Source organism: Rhea pennata, chromosome 14, assembly GCF_028389875.1.
Source record: "Rhea pennata isolate bPtePen1 chromosome 14, bPtePen1.pri, whole genome shotgun sequence".
In the NCBI taxonomy this organism is placed as follows: Eukaryota; Metazoa; Chordata; class Aves; order Rheiformes; family Rheidae; genus Rhea; species Rhea pennata.
Window position 1 is genome coordinate 13135542 of NC_084676.1, and position 18602 is coordinate 13154143.

The 18602-nt window shown below is 57.9% G+C and overlaps 1 protein-coding gene across 2 annotated transcripts; it reads left to right on the forward strand.

The window, feature by feature from the left end:
- Positions 1-2810: 2810 nt before the first annotated feature.
- HRH2 (histamine receptor H2) lies at positions 2811-17998 on the forward strand. 2 transcript variants are annotated; one of them, XM_062587424.1, is made up of 4 exons: positions 2811-2948; positions 8640-10190; positions 15292-15431; positions 17341-17998. In XM_062587424.1, the coding sequence occupies exons 2-3, from the start codon at positions 9088-9090 to the stop codon at positions 15308-15310; spliced, it is 1122 nt and encodes a 373-aa protein (XP_062443408.1). In that variant the 5' UTR covers positions 2811-2948; positions 8640-9087; the 3' UTR covers positions 15311-15431; positions 17341-17998. The 2 variants fall into 2 exon arrangements, with proteins under 2 accessions (XP_062443408.1, XP_062443409.1); XM_062587425.1 differs by lacking the exon at positions 2811-2948 and adding an exon at positions 4331-4394.
- The last annotated feature ends 604 nt before the right edge of the window (positions 17999-18602 follow it).

Consider the following 18602-nt stretch of genomic DNA (forward strand, 5'->3'; position numbering starts at 1 on the left):
ATGTGTCCCTTCCCTTAGAGCCCCTTTCTCCTTGCTCCTGCACCTCTTCTGCTCACATGAGGTCTCAGGCAGGCAGCCCTAGGCCCAGGGTAGGGCACAAGTCCGGGCAATGGAGACCTTGCACCCAGCTCCTTCCCTGGCCCTCTATCCCTCAACCTTTGACTTTTCCATATCCAGCCCATGCTGAAGAGAGAAGTAGAGAATGGCACCTCCAAGCCCTTCTTGGAGCTGAGCTGCCACATGTGGTCACACCAGGCACCTCCCATGTTGGCTGCCTCCCTGGACACAGCTGCCATCATCCAGGATTTTGCAGGAGCTCATGTGTTTGCCAAATCTCATACCTTATTCCTGGCATCCCAGCCTTTCCATGGTTTCCCATGCACTTTCCCAGCAACCCAACTCCCAGAATTGCTGAAGCCTTTAATAAGAGCTGATTTACACATACACACACAGATGCAAGACCTCAAAAGGCCTGTCCTTTCCATTTCCTGACTCATTAATCACTCCACTGCTCCGCAAAGCCCACTTGGGGATTGTCCCAATTTATGAGTTTCTCCAGTTGCTTTGTGCTCTGCACAGACCCACAGACCCTGACACACTGATTCACAGAGGCACTTGCACTGCCCAGATGCACGGCGGGTCAGCCGAGAGGTCTGATGACTCCTGAATGCCTCTTTCCTGCGTGAAACTTGTCACCACTAATGTTTTCCAGACATAAGCTCTCCAGGTATTATGTTTGCCACTTCCTGGGTTGCTCCAGCAGCTGCCCAGTGCACAGCAGCGTGTGCCAGCAGCAGTGCCTCCTGCGCAGCAACTTTGGGTTCTAGGACCCGCTGCTCTGCTGCACCTCACCGCATGGCTCGTGCAGGCTGCACTTCTCACATCTCCAGCGTTATGTTCTCCAATTAACCCAGGCTCAGCACACCAGCCCCACGGGCGCCTCGGGAGCTTTATAACCACGCAGACATTGCACAAGGTCAGATCTCCAGGATCTCCTGTGGTCAGGAAATTGCAAAAATGCTGGATTTCCACATGAAGTGGAAATCCCCTTTCTCTACATCTGACACTCCAGACAGTTCTGCAACCCCAGGGCTGTTCTGGTCCTGCATCACCAGCATCCTGCACAAAATAGCCTTCTGTAGAGCTGGGGCCAAGGAATTTCAGCTCCAGACAGATCCGGCTGCCTGGTCCCATGGGGCATGTGTCTGTCACTGCACACTTCATGGCCACGTGACATGTCCCCAGGGTGTCCTCAAAGGAACTGGCAGGTTTGCATGGCACAGAGGGGATTGTGCACAGACAGCCCCTCGGCTCAGGGAGCTATGTAGCCATGGCAGCGTGCCACTAAGCCTGGCCTACGACATAGCGCACCCATTAAATCTGTCAGAAAGGTGGTGATGCATCACTGAAAACCAGAGGCCTTCATTCCTTCATCTCACTTCCTTTCCAAAGACTTTCAGACAAAAAATCCCTCCTAGAAGAGAGCCAAGGGGCAAGCCTTAGCATAAATCAACACCACAGCAATTTTAGCTCGCAAGGACATTCCTGAGCAGATTTGAAACTTGTATGACAGGAGATATCCCACAGCAGCGGTGCTCTGCTACACACCGTGCGGGCTGGCTGCTTAGGCAGCGTGCAGGAGCCGCTTCGCGCCTCCCATGCACGGAGGGCAGCAGAGCAGCAGGAAGACTCTCAAGCTTCAGCAGATCCTAAGTCTATTAAAGACAGATCTCTGCTTTGGTACATGCAGATAAACAGACCAAAGCCGCTTTGCTCTATGTGCCAGTGTCACCACCCCTGCTTGACTGAGAGGAGGGCTGTGGGATGCTCGCAGTTTCCACGCAGGGTGTTGAGGGGTCTCAGCTGGGCTGACCTAGCAGGAGGCTCCATCTCACTGCAGCTCGGGGAGCCCAGGGTCCCCGCTGGTGGGGACGCGCTTTGACAGAGCTCTGCTTTCGACTGGGGACAGGCTCTGCTCTAGAGGGAGGTCCTAAAGGGGAAACAGCTTCTTGCACAGCTGTCCTGGCAGCTGATATTTGCACAGTGCATTGAAACCCACAGATAATAGATCTGAGCGACATGAAAGGTTGCCATTGCCTGTTTGTCGTTTGGCCCGGTTCCTCCCTGCCATCACACATGCAGAGGGCAATTTCCGCCAGAGGCCAGTGCAGCCTCGCAGGAGAGATGCTCAGCCCCGGATGGGCCCTGACGCTGGCATGGAGCACACGGAGCCTTTGCTTCCTGGCGTATGCCCGCACCGCCAGCGCTGGCCCTGCAGCGAGGTCTCTCCTGCTCCAAGGGCATGAACTGCCTTGAGAGCCTGCAAAAGGACCAAATTTGCACCCTGCCAGCTGGTCTCCAGTTCCCAGCTCACACTTTGCAGATAACTCCCCTTTTCTTTATCTCTTCCCAGTGCAGCCAGAGTGCCTTGATCCTCTCCGTGTTGTCTGAGCCATCTTAGAGAGCAAGTCACAGCTTCAGACCTCCTGCTAGCAGGCGAGCGTGTGCCTGCTGTGGAGACTCACTCAGGTCTTTCCACGTGGTGAGCAAGCAGCGAGGACCCCAAAGCTTTCACACTCAGGAGGAAGCCGCAGCGGGAGGCGGAAGGTGCCCTCAGCCTCTCTCTCTGCCTGGTGCAGCTCTGCGCGGTCCCCCGTGCCACGTGCCTGGGGCGCAGCTCCTTCTCAGCGTTTCAAATTTGCCGGATGATAACATCCATGCCAGAGTTCACAGCTCTGATCCCACCCACTTGAGTCTGACTCACGTTGCAGTCACCACGCTGCCTGGATATTGCTGAGCGCAGGGAGGGAGGCAGGCAGGCAGCCGCCACTCGCCGCGCACACGCTCACGCTTCCTCAGCTGAGCCGGGCGCCCGAGCCAAAACTTGGAGGAAGCACTGCCGAGAAGAGCTCCCATCAGCTCCACACGGCCGCAGGGACCCTTCCTAGGTAAAGCTTTTGTTTTGTTTTGTTTTTCTGCTGGTTGTTAAACTGTTAAATCACTGCGTAGGTGAGATCTCAGGTTGGGGGCAGCTGGGGACGCGCTGAGCACCCTGCGCTCGGCCACCCCGGGTCAGAGCAAAGCTTTCGTTCGGAAGCCCCTCGCGCCGCGTCTCTCCCACCCTGGCCGGAGCAGAGTGCAGTTTGCGGACGTGGTGGGAACCGATGGAGCCGGGAGCACCAGAGGGACGAGGAGGGGTGGGGGCGAAGGCAGCGGGAGCGAAGCAGCTCCCCTCTCCACGAGGTTTTGCTGCCAAGGCAACTTCTGCCCAGAGCTGCCCGGGCTGCTTCTCTTCCCTCGGCGCTGCAGCAGCTGGTGGGGGGCTGCGGGGCGCAGGTGGCCCTGGCCAGGGCTGGGTAACCCACAGCCCCGTCTCGCCCAGCGCTGGCTCTCACGGCCGTCTCCGAGCCACGCGCAAGGGTGCGAGCGGTGGGTGCCGGCTGTGCCGCCAGCCAGGAGGCTGGTTTAGGGCAGGAAGGCGAATCCAGGGACTCGAGCAGTGACTTCTGCTGCCCCAGCAGCACCCTCAGCCCCGTGCCTGCATTTTCAGTTTTACCTTTCTAACGAAACTTTTGCAGAGGAAACTTTTCAGACGCTGGCTGCTCTCTGCTAGTTTCCACGCATCATTTTTGCTCGCTGTGTGTTCGGGCACCCTGAAGTCTCTCGTACCTGCAGGACCCCCAGACTAGCTGGGACCTTCCCCCGCCCCGGGGCACGCGGAGGGCAGACAGCCCTCGCTGGGGAGGGGACTGTGTCCTGCTCCCCCGGCCCCTCTGCTCACCCCACGGGCAGCAGTCGCCGCCGGGCGTTGTTCAGAGCCTGACATCCCCCGCACCAGCGCTCCGAAGGAGCCGCTCGGAGCCGGCCGATGCACCTTCATCAGGAGGCTACCGGGCAAGTCAGGGAGTTTTGTTCCTGCCTTTCCCCGGGCTGTGGCTTGCGAGGGGGGACAGGGTCAGGCTGGGAGCAGGGCACAGAGCGCACAGGGCTGCAGGGGAAACCCCAGGGGCCGGGGCAAAAACGCCAGGGAATTGCACATGGATGTGGGACCCTGTGTCCCCCCACAGCCCCCGGGCTGTGCAGGGGGCTCGGACTCGCTGACCGCCTCTAACACCGCGGGGCGAGCCGCGTCCCCTCTCCCGAGGGCGCGGGGATGGGCGCTCTGCGGCTGGACAGCGCTGCTGCGGGGAGGCACGCGCCCGCGGAGAAGAGGGGGAGGAAAGGCAGCAGAGTTCAGCAGCGGTGTTCGCCACAGGGAAGGTGGAGCACGGGGATGCCAGGGGATGCGGAGCCGGACAGGCAGCGCGGGAAGGAGCGTCCCTTCCAAAAAGGCTGCTCAGAGGTAAACCAGAAACCATCCCACAGCCTCAGCAAAGCCCTCCTCAGGCAGTGGGGTAAGCTAGTTTCCATGCTGCTCTCACACTTGTTCCTTCTCACATAGTCCTCAGACCTCAATCGTGGCAAGTCTGGTCTTCTCCACTTGCGAGACAGGCTCATGGCTCTGGCAACGGGGTGGAAACAGCCCGTTTGCAGAGGTCCCTGATGTCCCTTCCCACTCCTGTCATCAGACCTCAGACATCCTCCCTCAGACCAGAGCAATCCCTCCCCTCCTCCCCGCGACACAGCTTGGCCTGGAGCACTGCGCACAGATGTTTAATCTCTGGAAGCACTCGAACATCATTTTAGAAAAAGCCACCGACACTTTGCTGCGAGTGCTGCGGGGAATTTGCTTTGTTGCTAATTAACTCGTGCCAGCACTTTGCTCAAAAGCACACTACAGCAGGAGGCAGAGAGTCTGCCAGAGAGCAGAGCCATCCAGTCCCTGGAACAGAGCTGAAGCACTTAACGCAGGGCTTGTCCGGAGTCCGCTGGCCGTCGCCGTCCGCGTGCTTTCAGGCTGCCAGAAACACTTCCCAAAGGCAGGCTGCGGCGTCCAGCGCTCCCCGAGCGCTCCTTTCTGCGCTTGCACCTCTCAGTGTGCAGCTGTACCGAGGTTCTTCACAGACTTTAAATAAACCTATTGTGCCAGAAGTGGAAGCACATAAACGGAGACGAGCAAGCGGGTTACCTGCGCTGCAGAAACGGGCGTTACCTCCCATTAGGCCTGCGGCAAAAGCGCGCAAAGTGCTGGAACAAACGATGCTCGAGGAGAGGATGATGAAAGACAGACAGGAGAACAGGACTAAAAGAGGATAAAATACAACAGAAATTTACCACGTATGAATCACAGCCCCCTCCCTAAAGGGCATCATTGACATTTTAAACAGGAACACGGTGGATCAAAGTACACGGTCTTCAACAGTGCAGAAAATATCTTTTCAGGCAGGAGAAAGCAGGAATTACTACAAGAATTGAAAGGAGGTTAAAGAACCACGTAATGGGGAGATGACATTACATTACAGTGGAAAGATCATTAATGTTCTGGAGAAAGCTTTTAATGGAGTTCCTCAAAGATTAGTCTTGAGATGAATTTCATTTAATGGCTTTCATTAGCAATCCAGGCGCAAAAAAAACAGGAGTCTTCTAAGAAAATTCATTGGTGAGAAATTTGGAAGAAGTTTTAAACTGAACGAGGGACTAAAAATACCATAGGAGGAGAACCAGAGGATCTGAAGATTGACAGAAATAAAATGGTTTGGTAGAGGTTTGTATGCTTAGGGATTAATATTAAAAGCTGCTACTCAAAGTTGGGATTCAGCAGTTGAAAACAGCACAGGAGAAATATCTGCATTTTAGGCAACCCCAAGACAGCTGTAAGAAAAGAAACGCAATCTTAGGGCGCATCAGACAAGTTTTCACAGCAGAGGGAGCATCCATCAGAGTACTAACCTCACTGGAACAGGCACTGGAAGGACTTCCCAGGAGCACTGCCATACTCTGGTCCCCTCCATGTGATTTTGATCAGGAGCAGGTCCAGGCAGGTGAATGCAAAAGCTACCTTAGGAGACAGAGCTGCAAGGGTATGGTTTTTTTAGTCTTTTGCTAGAACAGCTGCTCGATGCACAGGTCAGGGAGGAAACAAACCCATTCTGCTGAATACAACGGGAGCTGAAGCTGCACTGCGTGAAAGATGGCCATGAGTTAAATGAGCGGAAAACAGGCGGCAGATGTGCAGACACCAGAACAGCGATGCTCTGGGAGGGGCAGGCAGGAGCCCTGAACTTGGTGTGCTTTTCAGGGCACTGCACTATGCCAGGCCTCCAATAGCAGCAGGCCAACCCTGTGGAGCAGGGGCTCCTCAGCCAGCCCTCTGGCATGCTGTTCCCACAAAGCCATGCCCAGGCACATGGACATTCGAAGTTTCCAGCCCTTCAAATCTAGCAATCATTTGGGGAAAATGTTTCCATGCAATTCTTTGGCCAGGGGGCATGGGATCATCTGCTTAACCCATGCCATGAGGAGAGTCTTGCTTTTGCAAGCACCCTGCCAGGATTGAGCAGGAGGTTGCTGCACAGCATCCCACAGCCACCTGGCCAGTGGCAAGTCCTGCCCCATCCTGTGGAAGTGCAAATTCCCAAGGGTTTTGAGGAAAGAAAAGTGAAAGCACCTGTTTCTTGAACGGAATTAATTAGAAAAGCAATAATAAACTAACCTGCCTCTGGCAAGGAACACAGTGCAGGCCCTGGGGCCACGGATGGCACAGCCTGCACAAAGGGGTGTGAAATACAAGTCCGCACAAGGGGGCATGAAGACCAAGCCCTGCACTGGTGGGAAAGGAGAAGGCTGTGCTGCAATGTGCTCATCCAGCACCTCTGGGCACAGGCAGTGTAACCAGGATCCTCCACGGTGTCGGAGTCGCAGGAAAGCAGCAGATTCCCACAATCTATGGCTGGTGCCAAGCATGCCAATGTGACCAGACTGCTGTGACCCACCAGCAGAGCACCCAGGAGAGCCCACGTGCACTGCAAGAGCTGGTGGAGGAGCAGGTTGTTGATGTGTGGTGAAGCAACCACGTAGGAGGCTGAGATCCACCCACAGCATTTTCTGAGTGTGCTACTCCCCCTGTAATTTATTCTACTGTTTCCAGCCCATTGGGAGCAATGAAAAAAACATCCCTTTCACTTGGAAATACCCTTCTCTAGGAACAACCTGTTCTCATCACTGCCATCAGCAGGCAGGCAGCGCTCAGCTTGCTCCGCGCTCCTTTTGTGCGCGAACAAAGAGCTTTCCATGGCAAGAGCCCGTGCTGCAGAGGGAGGCGAGGAACCGCTCTGCACACGCCTGCTGCGGCTGAAGGCATCGCATCCATCTCCGGGCAGGCTGAATCCCAGCACCCAGACTCAGAGGACCCCCATCTGACAGTGAGTTTGCTCCACTCGCCAGGCTGGCTCCCAGGGGCTAGTTCATCACTTCTCATTCGTCTCCAGTTCCCTGGGAAAGAGCAGGGCTGCAGGTACCCTCTCTAATCTCAGTGGTCGGAGTCTCTCACGTATACTGCCTTGCTCGGCCCATGTACCTTCAAGCCTGAACACAAATCACCTAAAGAGTATTTCAACCTGATCTGTGTCACCATTTTTTTCTCGCAGAGCAATTTTTAACTTTAAAACGTCACCTTTGTCCTCTCCTAGGGCTGGAGTTTCTTGTACGTGCGTCAGCCGCCTGTTGCGCCCTGCTGAGACTCAGCTCTTCCCTCGCCCACAGCCTTTCCCCAGGGAGGGCTTCGCTTCCCCACCGCAGGGATCCGGGGCAGCAGGCCTCCTGCACCAATGCCCAGAGCAAACGTGGCTGCAGAGGCAGGCAAGCCCTGGTCACCTAGCCCAGGAGCAGTGCAGGGGAGGGGGCACTCTAGGAGCTCTGTGGCAGGAGCCAGGGCCAACCAGTCCTGCCTCCTGCGGTTTTCTCTGATGCCCTCTCTCACTGGTCATTTGTGTGCCTCAGTTTCCCTTTGGGAGCCTTCCAGACTCAGGTGCTAATTGCAGTCATGCAGGAGCCCAGAGCCCTTTGAATCCAGCAGCAACATGGTCCTGAAGACCCACCATTATCAGTTGCTAAAAGCCCTTTCACTATTTAGAGGTGTTTGCCAGCTTGTTTCTGTCTTGCAAAATACAACTTTTGATTATTTATGTCCAGACAGAAAATAGATATTAAAAATAAGTCCACAAGGGATGTGTCTAGCCATCTCCTCCCTGAGATATTTCATTACTGGCAAAGTGGCTCCTATTTCCTTTTAGGAACTCAAGTAGAGCAAAGCAACAATTCCTCTCTCAGGGTGCACGAGCCAAAGCAGTGCTAACACGAGGGACCAACACAAGGCATAGGCTGCCAGAGGACTGTCCAGAACTCAGTTACTAAGGCAAAAGTTCACAAGCAAGTGCTTACTTTAACAAGCACAGCTGAACTTTAGAAGTCCTCGGGAAAGACTCTTTTCTCATGCCCTCCCCGTACGCTTTTTACCACAAGCCTGTAGGAACCCAGTGCCTTTAGACATCCTGCCTGTAAATTATGTAGTCACCCTCAGGGGCTGGAGAGGGGAGGTAGGCAGGGACCGGTGTTCCTGGCTCCCAAAGGACTTTCCAATTCAGGTCTAAATGGGCTGAGCACCCAGCAAACAGGAGATGCATCTGCAGCCAGGAGGGACCAAAGGGGGCTGCTCAAAGGACCTCCACCTACTAAAGCTCTGACTTGCCTTGTCTTTCCAGGTTCTCCTTGGGAGGCAGCAAACCTCTGTCCCAGTTGCAGTACTGCCAGCAGGGAAGGCTTGTAGTCCAGTCTCCTTCTTACTTTTTCCAAAAAAAAGGCCAAAAGGAGCAACAGAGGAATGAGACCACACAGGACCTGACTCCACTCTTCTCTCTGAGGAAAGGAAAAGGGAGCAGCTGAGAGCCATCAACAGCAGCTGCAGAGGATCAGCTCCAGCACTAAGCTCCTAGGTGTGGCCAATGAGCACAAGCAATATGCAGGCCTAGGTCTTTCCCTAGACTATGTCATTCCAAGCATACAAGGTTGAGGATGTGAAGTGACTCTGCAATGTTCTCCAGGGTCATTGTAGACACAAGGTAGGTTGGAAAAGCACTCCAAAGCTGCTTGGTAGAGGCTTATTCCAAGTCACCAGAGAGAGCAGGACATCTCCATCCATGCCACTGCACTATGGATCCATGCTACAACCTCACAAGCCCTCCAGAACCCATCGACTTCCACCTGCAGGTGCTAATCGGGTCCTTCCTCATCATCCTCATTGTGTTCACTCTCTGCGGTAACATTGTTGTCTGCCTGGCTGTTACCTTTGATCGCCGGCTCCGCAGCCTGACGAACTGTATCATCGTCTCCTTAGCCATCACTGACCTGCTGCTGAGCCTCCTGGTGCTGCCATTCTCCGCCTTGTATGAACTCACCCACGAGTGGCCCTTTGGCAGTGCTTTGTGCAACATCTACCTCAGTCTGGATGTCATGCTGTGCACAGCTTCCATCCTCAACCTCTTCATGATCAGCCTGGACCGCTACTTTGCTGTCACCACCCCACTCCGCTACAGCCAATTGGTCACTCCCTCCCGGGTGATGGTAGGGTTGGTTGTTATTTGGGTGGTTTCGCTGATGGTCTCCTTCCTACCAATCCACCTGGGCTGGAATACTAATGGGACAGCAGTGCAAAACACAGCCTCCAACTGCAGCAAGGAGTGCAAGCTGGAGGTGAACCCACTATACGGGCTTGTGGATGCCTTGCTCACCTTCTATATCCCTTTGGTCATCATGTGCATCACCTATTACCGAATATTCAAGATAGCAAGGGAGCAGGCCAAGAGGATAAACCATACTTGGTGCTGCAGCAGCAACACCTCCATGCCTCCCATTGTGAAAGAGCACAAAGCCACAGTGACTCTTGCAGTCGTTTTGGGAGCGTTCATTGTGTGCTGGTTCCCCTATTTCACAGTATTCACTTACCGGGGGATATGGGGGGACAGCAGTGTGGAAGGCACACCCATGTCCATCGTTCTCTGGCTGGGCTATGCCAACTCAGCCCTGAACCCCATCCTCTATGGCACTCTCAATAGGGATTTCCGGGTGGCGTACCAGCACTTGCTGCACTGCTGGAAGATGAGGGACACCAGGGACTCCTGCCTGCCTCCACTCCGCAAGGTCCAGCCCAGGGGTAGGTGCTGCCAGCAGGACCTGGGCAGACAGGAGGACAAGCCTCTGAGACTGGAGATGAGGAATGGGAAGGGGATCTTGCTGGCTGACAGAGCACTTGAGAGGTAAGAGCTTTCTCACAGGCGTGGGTTTGGTGGTATGTCTGTCCTCACAGAGGAAGGCAGAGGTGGGGATTCCCCCATCGTCTGGACATTCCTTTTATATCTGGACTTTTCTTTATATATGGACTTTTCTATCTTAGAATCATAGAATCAGTAAGGTTGGAAGGGACCTCTGGAGATCGTCTAGTCCAACCTCCCTGCTCAGCAGGGTCACCTAGAGCATGTTACACAGGGTTGCAGCCAGGCAGGCCTTGAAGATCTCCAGAGAAGGAGACTCCACAACCTCTCTGGGCTACCTGGTCCAATGCTCCGTCACTCTCACAGGGAAGAAATTCCCCCCTCATGTTCAGGCAGAACTTCCTGTGATTCAATTTCTGCCCATTGCCTCTTGTCCTGTCACATGGGACAACTGAAAAGAGTTTGTCCCCGTCCCCTTGACACCCTCCCTTCAGGTACTTGTACACATTGATAAGATCCCCCCTCAGTCTTCTCTTCCCCAGGCTGAAGAGGCCCAGCTCTCGCAGCCGTTCTTCAGAGGGCAGATGCTCCAGCCCTCTGATTATCTTCGTAGCCCTACGCTGGACTCTCTCCTGTAGCTCCATGTCTCTCTTGTACTGGAGAGCCCAGAACTAGATGCAGTACTCAAGATGAGGCCTCATCAGGGCTGAGTAAAGGGGCAGGATCACCTCCCTCGACCTGCTGGCAACACTCTTCCTGATGCACCCCAGGAGACCATTGGCTTTCTTGGCCACTAGGGCACATTGCTGGCCAATTTGTCACCCACCAGCACTCCCAGGTCCTTCTCTGTACAGCTGCTCTCCACAAGGTCAGCCCCCAGCTTGTCCTGGTGCCTACGGTTACTTTTCCCTAGGTGCAGGACCCTGCACTTGCCCTTGTGGAACCTCAGGAGGTTCCTCTCCGCCCAGCTCTCCAGCCTGTCCAGGTCTCTCTGAATGGCAGCACAGCCCTCTGGTGTATCAGCCACTCCTCCCAGCTTGGCATCATCAGCAAACTTGCTGAGGAGGCACTCTGTCCCCTCATCCAGGTCATTGATGAAGAAATTGAACAGGATGGGCCCCAGTACTGAGCCCTGGGGGACGCCACTAGCCACAGGCCTCCAACTAGACTCCACGCCACTGATGACGATCCTCTGAGCTCTGCCTTTCAGCCAGTTCTCAGTCCACCTCACTGTCCACTTGTCTAACCCACGCTTCCTGAGCTTATCTAGGAGGATGTTATAGGAGACAGTGTCAAAAGCCTTGCTGAAGTCAAGGTACACAACATCCACTGCTCTGTCCTCATCTCCCCAGCCAGTCATTCCATCACAGAAAGCTATCAGATTGGTTAAGCAGGATTTCCCCTTGGTGAATCCATGCTGGCTACTCCTGATCACCTTTTTTTCCTCCATATGTCTGGAGATGACATCCAGAATGAGCTGTTCCATCACTTTTCCAGGGATGGAGGTGAGGCTGACCAGCCTATAGTTGCCTGGGTCCTCCTTCTTGCTCTTTTTGAAGACTTTACTGTTAAGAAATGAGCAGGTTCCTCCAGCAGGAAATCCTTGGCCAGGCAGCTCTTGCTCTGTACAACCACTCAGCAGTTCATCAGCACCAGCAGGGCCCCAGCTTGCATCCTTCTGTGTAGATAGCACCAGTCTGGCTATGCAAGTTTTGCAAAGGGAGCTGCTGGCACATGGCAAGGCAGGCTGGGCTTTCCGACTGACCCAGGCCATCACCATCACCTCAGGGAAGCACAAAATGTCCCTGGCTTTGCTGTGTGATGGGGACAGCTTTGCCTTCAGATGCTGCTGTACGAAGTGCAGGTGCAGCCATTAGTCATGGCTGCTCTTCAATGTTGGCCGTGTCCTGCTCTCTGATGGCAGGTGGCCAGCAAATCCTGGCTGCACACCAGAGCTGTGGGGCACTTGGGAAAGGTCAGCTCCCGGCACGGCAGGGGAAACATGCTGTTATCACTAGGGGTGCGGAGAGTCAACGTGCCTGCAGTCACCCTGATCGGTTCAGTGTGTTTCAGGTAAGATGTGCACCCTCATTACAGAGCCTCCGTATTTTGGCTGCTGCTTTGCATCAGCAGTGAATTTGGCCAACAGCAAGTTCCATTTCCATCTCTGCAAATGAGCAGAAATAGTCAAAATTAGGCTGGTGAGTGTTTTTAGAAATACAAATAGCCATGCAAATTAGAGCCAAAAGTTCCCTCAGCATCACCCCAAGCTCATCACAGGGTTGGGACCCTCCTGGGGTGTCCCAGGGCAGCAGCCCATGAATGAGGGTACCGAGGCAGTGGGACCTGGGATGTAGGTAAGCGTACCCTGGCAGGGGGATGTGGGAGTGGGCTGGGCAGCCCACCAAGCTGGGGCAGGTGAGCTACATGCCAGGCTGCGGCACAATCCTCTCCCTGGGCATCTGCATCCCTGAAGAGCAGGGCCAGCCCTTACACCCCCTTGCCCAAAGGCATTTGCCCACCTGAACAGAGGAGAGTGGTTGAGGCTGCTTTCTGCCATGGTGCAAGCTACTGCCATTCCCAAGCCTTTAATCTAACCTTTTGCAATGCCTGATAAACAGTGCAGAAACTTTCCATCCCGTAGATAAGGTGTCCTTTTGCTCCTGGTTTCCAGCGTGCCAGTGGAGATGCCGAGCTCATGCTCTCCTGTGGTGCATGCCCTTGCTTCTCCCCCAAAGCTCAGTCTCAAGCTGTGGAAAGGAAAGAGTGAAGAGACGGATCGGAGAGCAGAGCCATCCAAAAGGCTTGGTCTGCACCAGGCTTCCCCTGGATGCTCAGATGTGCCCAAGGGAGAGGGCAGCTTAGACAGGGCAAAGCTCTGCCCCAGGAGACGTGTGGGGGTGGGTTGAATGCAAAGAATATAAGATTGCAAGATCCTGGGGTGTCCTTTAGAGTATCCAGGAAAATAAGCAAGTGTGCAACATTTGGCAAACATAGTTGCAGACGTATACCTAGCACGTGTCTGGCGAGACACAGATACTTCTGCAAACATACTGTGACAGAGAAAGAGCTGTGCTGTTTCCTCGCGCTAAAGCGCAACTCCCGGACAAGGCGGCTGCTGGGAGAGCTCGTGCGGTGGGACCCTGCACACAGCTGGGGAGAGCTGACAGCAGGGCACAGGCTCTCAGGACTTCCCTGTGGCAATCGAAAGAGAGAATAGAAGAAGTAAACTGTTGATACCTTTGGGAAGTGCTGCCTTATCGCAAAGCGAAAATAACGAGCGGGGCAGGAGGGAAAGGGGAAGCAGAAGAGGTTTCTGTTCCCTGGGTCGAGGCCAGAGCTGCTGACGGAGCCGCAGCTGCGGGCAGGATGGGGCTGAGCCCAGTCCCTGCAGAGCGGTGCCTCACTGGAGGTGGTGGAGGTGGCCGAGGTGGCCACCTCCAGACAGCGTCGGCTGCTTCCCACGGCCGGGGCAGCAGCTTCCCAGGCGCCGCGATTGCAGCAGCAAGAGGTAACGTCCACACAACTGGCCTCGAGGCACTCTCCCAAGTGAGCTCCCTGGTGAGGATCCCGCTGAGCTGCAGGGAGAGCTAAAAGTGAAGGGAAAGCAGTGAAGCAACCTGCAAGAGGAGTTACCGTCTGCTGGGACTGCTCCTGCCTCGCTGGCTGCCGGGGGCAGCTCCCGCCGCCGCCCCGTCCCGCTGCCTTCGCCGGCCATCAGAAGGAAGCGCAGAGTCAGGCCGGCAAGCAAACTGAGGCAAACTGTGCTAAAAGCTGATACTGGTGGAAGGAGACCTGCTCTGTCCCTCCGGCAGGGCCAGGCAGGATTTTATTTATTGACAAACTTTATCTCACAGGAGCAAACAGGAGCCGGTCCCTGGAGGCAGAGCTGGGCCGCTGCCCAGAGGGTCCTGCCCAGAGGTGATGGCCAGAAGCCCAGGGGAGGGTAGAGGACGGCTCCTCCCGCGCTGGAGCTCAGACAGGGCTGGGGCAGCCACGGGGCCAAGTCAGGGCGCTCGACTTCATCCAGGGGACAGATTTAGCCCTTTCCCATCACTCAGGTGCATTTGAATGAGAGCGGTGGGAAACCTGGAGCAGCTTCCACCCACCTCGAGCGGAGGGAGGAGGGCAGGCATCAGCCAGCACTGCGCCTGTATGTGCACATGTGATGGGGCAAGGCGTAGGCACGGGGACTTTTCTTGACCTTTTTAAATCTAGCGCTCACTTTCCCCTCCTACACAGCATCACCACTGTGGTTTCTGCTTGCAGCCAGATAACAGTCTGCCTGCACTACGAATGATCTGCTGTTGCTCCTACTTTCTCTATGCCACGTGTTTGCCTGCTGGCCTGCACAGAAATGGTACCACGGATAGCCTGGGGCCCCTTCCAGCCCTTCTCTCTGGAGCCAGATTTTAAACCAGCGAGCCACTTCCTCTGCCGCTAGGATGGCGGATCAGCTGGATCAACCAGGAGAAGGCGGTCCCGGGATTTATCTGAGCAGGAAAGGGTCGGCAGCCAGTTTCACCCCAAGCGCAGGCAGAAGCGATCGGTACCTCTCCCAGCTTCTTCTCCCCGGTTACGAGGCGTAGAGAAAAGGCCTGCAGAACCAGGGAACCAGTCACGAAGCAGCAATGGGAAGCAGCAGCCGCTGGCACAACACCCGGTTAACCTTGGGAACCACTCAGCTGCAGGGAGGCACGACTCTGAGCAGGGCCGTGCTGAGCACTGGGCACGGCTTTAGGCTGTGAGACCACTCACGGAGGGCCGGACAGGTTAAAAGCCTGGGGAAAAAAAAAAAAAAAGGAGCGTTCAGCATGAACTGGGTGCCCACCGGGTAGAAAACCGCGCAGCCGCAGCAGCCGGGGCCGAGCGCGCGGCTCCGGGTCGCCCTCCCGCAGGCATGGGGCCGGGCTCAGAGGCGCTCGGGACCCCGCCGCGGCCGCGTTCCCGTCGGAAACGGCCACGCTCCCAGCGGCGCCGCGCCTGCCCCAGCCCGCACCGCAGACGGCGGGGCGCGTGGGAGAGCCACGGAGCGAAACGGGAGCCGGGCGGCTGCTCCCTGCCCTGCTGGCACTGACCCGCTGACACGGGCTCTCTCTCTCTCTCTCTCCTGTTATGTCTTTATATGCAACACAACCCTTTCCAGCGCGGGCGCTTTCCTGTGAGCCCCAGCCAGCCCGCTGCCCGAGGACACGCGTCTCCCGGCCTTTGGCTCCTCTTCCAAAATCCTGCAAGGACAAAGATTTTCCCCAGGAGAAACTCCAAGGCAGAGGCAGGGGCCACGGGGTGAGTATGGGGCTGAGCTACTGGGACCGGCGTGGGAGGGGGCAGATGTCCCTGCACGGGCGCCCGACACCATCCCATCCCGGCCCGGATGGGTGCTTGGTCCAGAGGGCGACGCCATCAGAGGCGCAGCCGCTTTCCTCTCCCAAACTCAGCCCCGGAGCCAGGGGGGGCCCGGCGGGCGTTGCGCGCCAGCCCCGCTCCGCCAGCGCGCGAGCCGGGGCAGCACTCAGCAGGCGGCTTCCTCAGCCCGGCTTTGCCGCGCTGCCCCGCTTTGCTCCCTCCGCTCCCGCTGCCGCGGGTCGCCGCCGGGGAGCTGCCTCCGCGCGCTGCTAGCGCGGCTCATCCTCATGCAAGCCGACACCGGCTCTGCGGAAAGAGCCGGCAGCTTTCGCGGCCAACCTGGCGGGGCTCCCGGGGCAGGGGGCTGATGCCGCATTCGGCGTCGCCGGCCTCGGCAGCGCCGCGCTCCCCCCGGCAGTGCGGGGCCGCGGGACGCGGTCGCTCTCCCCGGAGAGCCGCTCACCGCAACGTTTCGCTGGGAGAGGTGGGCAAGGTCGCCCCGACCTTCGCGCGCTCTGCCGATAACGTGGGCTCTCGCCTATCGACCGTGCCCCGGGGAGGAACGAGGTACCCTCGTCCCCACGCCCGCTAAGCGCCGCTCCCCGCAGCGCCGGCTGGGGAAGGGCAGCCCCCAGGACCCACGGCGCTGTGGATGGGGGCTCCTTCCCCAGGTGATGGAGCTGAGGGTCACAGCCTTCATCCATCCACCTGCCCCCCAGCATGAGAATTTGGGAGCACGAGTGCAGTTTTCTAGGGGGGGAAGAAGAGCCGGTGCCTGAGCAGGGCACTTGCCCCCCCTCCCCCCCACACACACACCCAGGGCCAGGTCCCAGCATGGCAGGGAGCAGCGGTCTGCACCTCTCCGAGGGGATCCCTGTGGATCACCCTGGAGATGGGGAGGGGAAAGGAGAACACGAGGCTCAGCCAGGGCCGGGACCTGAGCGGGGCCACGCGCAGTGCCAGGGCAGAGCGCCGAGGTCCCCCCGGCCCGACCCCTGCACCGTGGGAGAGGTGCAAAACGCCAAGCCTGGGGGCACCCACAGTCACGAACCTCCTGGAGGTGAGAGACGGTGCTGTGCCCCCCCCCCCCCCGCCGGCAGCACAAGGCAGAGTCATCTCTGCTCCCGTCATTGCCCAAAAGAGGGGGGGGGGGGAAATCCAGCTCTGCTACTTCACGCTTTCCTTCTTCATGCTGCACAGATCTTCCAAATGCAGCTAGTTTCCATGAAGCAGAGGCAAAATACCAGCCTTCCCCACCAAAGAGAGGTCGCTGATGTAATCAGGCTGAAGCAAAGTCAGTTGAGGGGAGAGGTTTGCAGATGTGAGGTCCTGCCACCACCACCAATTTCCTCTGCACACCGTGGGGGTGGGAGCGGAAACAGGCCCCAACCCCCCCCCCCCGCCCCCGCTGCCCCCGCGCGGGGCGCCGATCCGACCGGGCCCGCCGCAGCGCCGAGCGCGCCCCAGCCCCTTCCTGCGGCGCCCGTGCACGGAGCCGGGCAGAGGGGCCGCGGGGGGAAGCGGCCCTGGGACTCCCCGCAGGGCTGCTCCTGGAGGTGACAACTCACCCGCCGGCGGCTGGCCCACACGGAGAGGAAGAGCGGGCCGGGAAAGCCACAAAACAGTCAGCCGAGGGGTTCACGGCTGCACGAGCTGGTTGAGCTCTAACCCAACGGCAGAGCCGCGCAACCGGGCTCTGCCGGGAGCATCCTCCGGGCTCCACCGGCACGGTCCTGCCCCGGCACCGCGGGTCTCCACGCGGCGCCTCCGGTGCGGGGGAGCGGGAGAGGGGCTGAAGGGGGCCGCCCAGCTTCTGCAAACCCTTTGAACTGCCTCTCTCCTCCTCCAGGATCCCGCTCCCGGCACACAGCCTCTGCCCCGTCCCGGAGCACGGCCGGGAAGGCCCACGCGGGTTTCCTCCCGGGAGGGTCGTGTGCTGGAAGAGCCGTCGGCAGAGCCACAGAAGAGCCTCCCCCGCCGCCCTGCGACCCCTCCAGTGCCGCAGCCCCAGAGCGGCACCCGAGGAGCTGCGCTGCAGAGCCAGCGTGCACCCCCCGGCAGTGCTGGGTGGGAAAAGCCGAGCAGGGCAGGCTGGGAGGGAGAGGGCTTGGGGCAAGGACAGACCAGGGAGAAGGACCCCTTGCATGTCGCTGCCCTCCCCAGCGCCCTGTCCGAGGGCTTTATGGGGGCCCTGGCACTGGGGCAGATGATGAGGCCGGAGGCAGGGCACGGCGGCAGCCCCACGAGCAGTGCTGGGTGCCCGCTGCGCAGCCCCACGGGGCCCACGCTGGGGAAGCCCCATTCCCTGAAGCTGCTCCGCACCCCTGCGAGGACACAGGCACCCCGAGTGCCACGCTGTGCGAAGGCACCGAGCTGCTCGCCCAGGTCGGGGCCCTGCGCCCTGCCTTTGCCCTGGCAGGGAAGGCTGCAAAAATAGGGTGTTGGTGCACTGAGCCTGGGCAGAAATAGTAAATGCTATTTAAAAACTATTTAGTCTATAAGAAAAATAAAGTGATTCATTTGTTTAGACATGCTCCATCCTGGGAAGAGCCTCCCATGCCGCAGCGCGATCCCCAGCCCTCCATGGGAGCCTCTCCATGGCCAGTCGCCAGCGGCCCCGCGAGCTGGGTGGAGACCCGCAGTGGCCCCGCGCCGGGACGCGAGCTGCAGCGAGCACAGCCGCTCCGGCGGAGGAGGCAGGCGGCACCGTCCCGGGGCCCTTGCGCCCCTGTCTTGGCATGGTCCTTCCTCTGCCAGCTACAGCCACAGCGCAGGGTTGGTAGCCCAGGGCCACCACAGTGTCTCTCCAGCTGGGGATGGGTGTGCAGGCTCTGGGATGCCTGGGTCCCACTGGGACAGTGCCTGGGAACATACAATGTGTCCCCCCGCCTGTGCCAGGGGGCATGGGCTGCAGCCTTCCCCATAGCCCCCTGGGACACCTTGCCTTGCAATATTACCTCCCCGTGGGACCCCAGAGCCAGAGGGGAGGAGGGGGCTGCGGGAGAAGGAAGGAGACCCCTGCTTCGTGCTGTGGGACAAGAGTTTTCCTCCTGGAATAAGCCTGATCCACCTCGCCGCTAGGCAGGGATTCTGTTTCTGCACCCTGTGGCA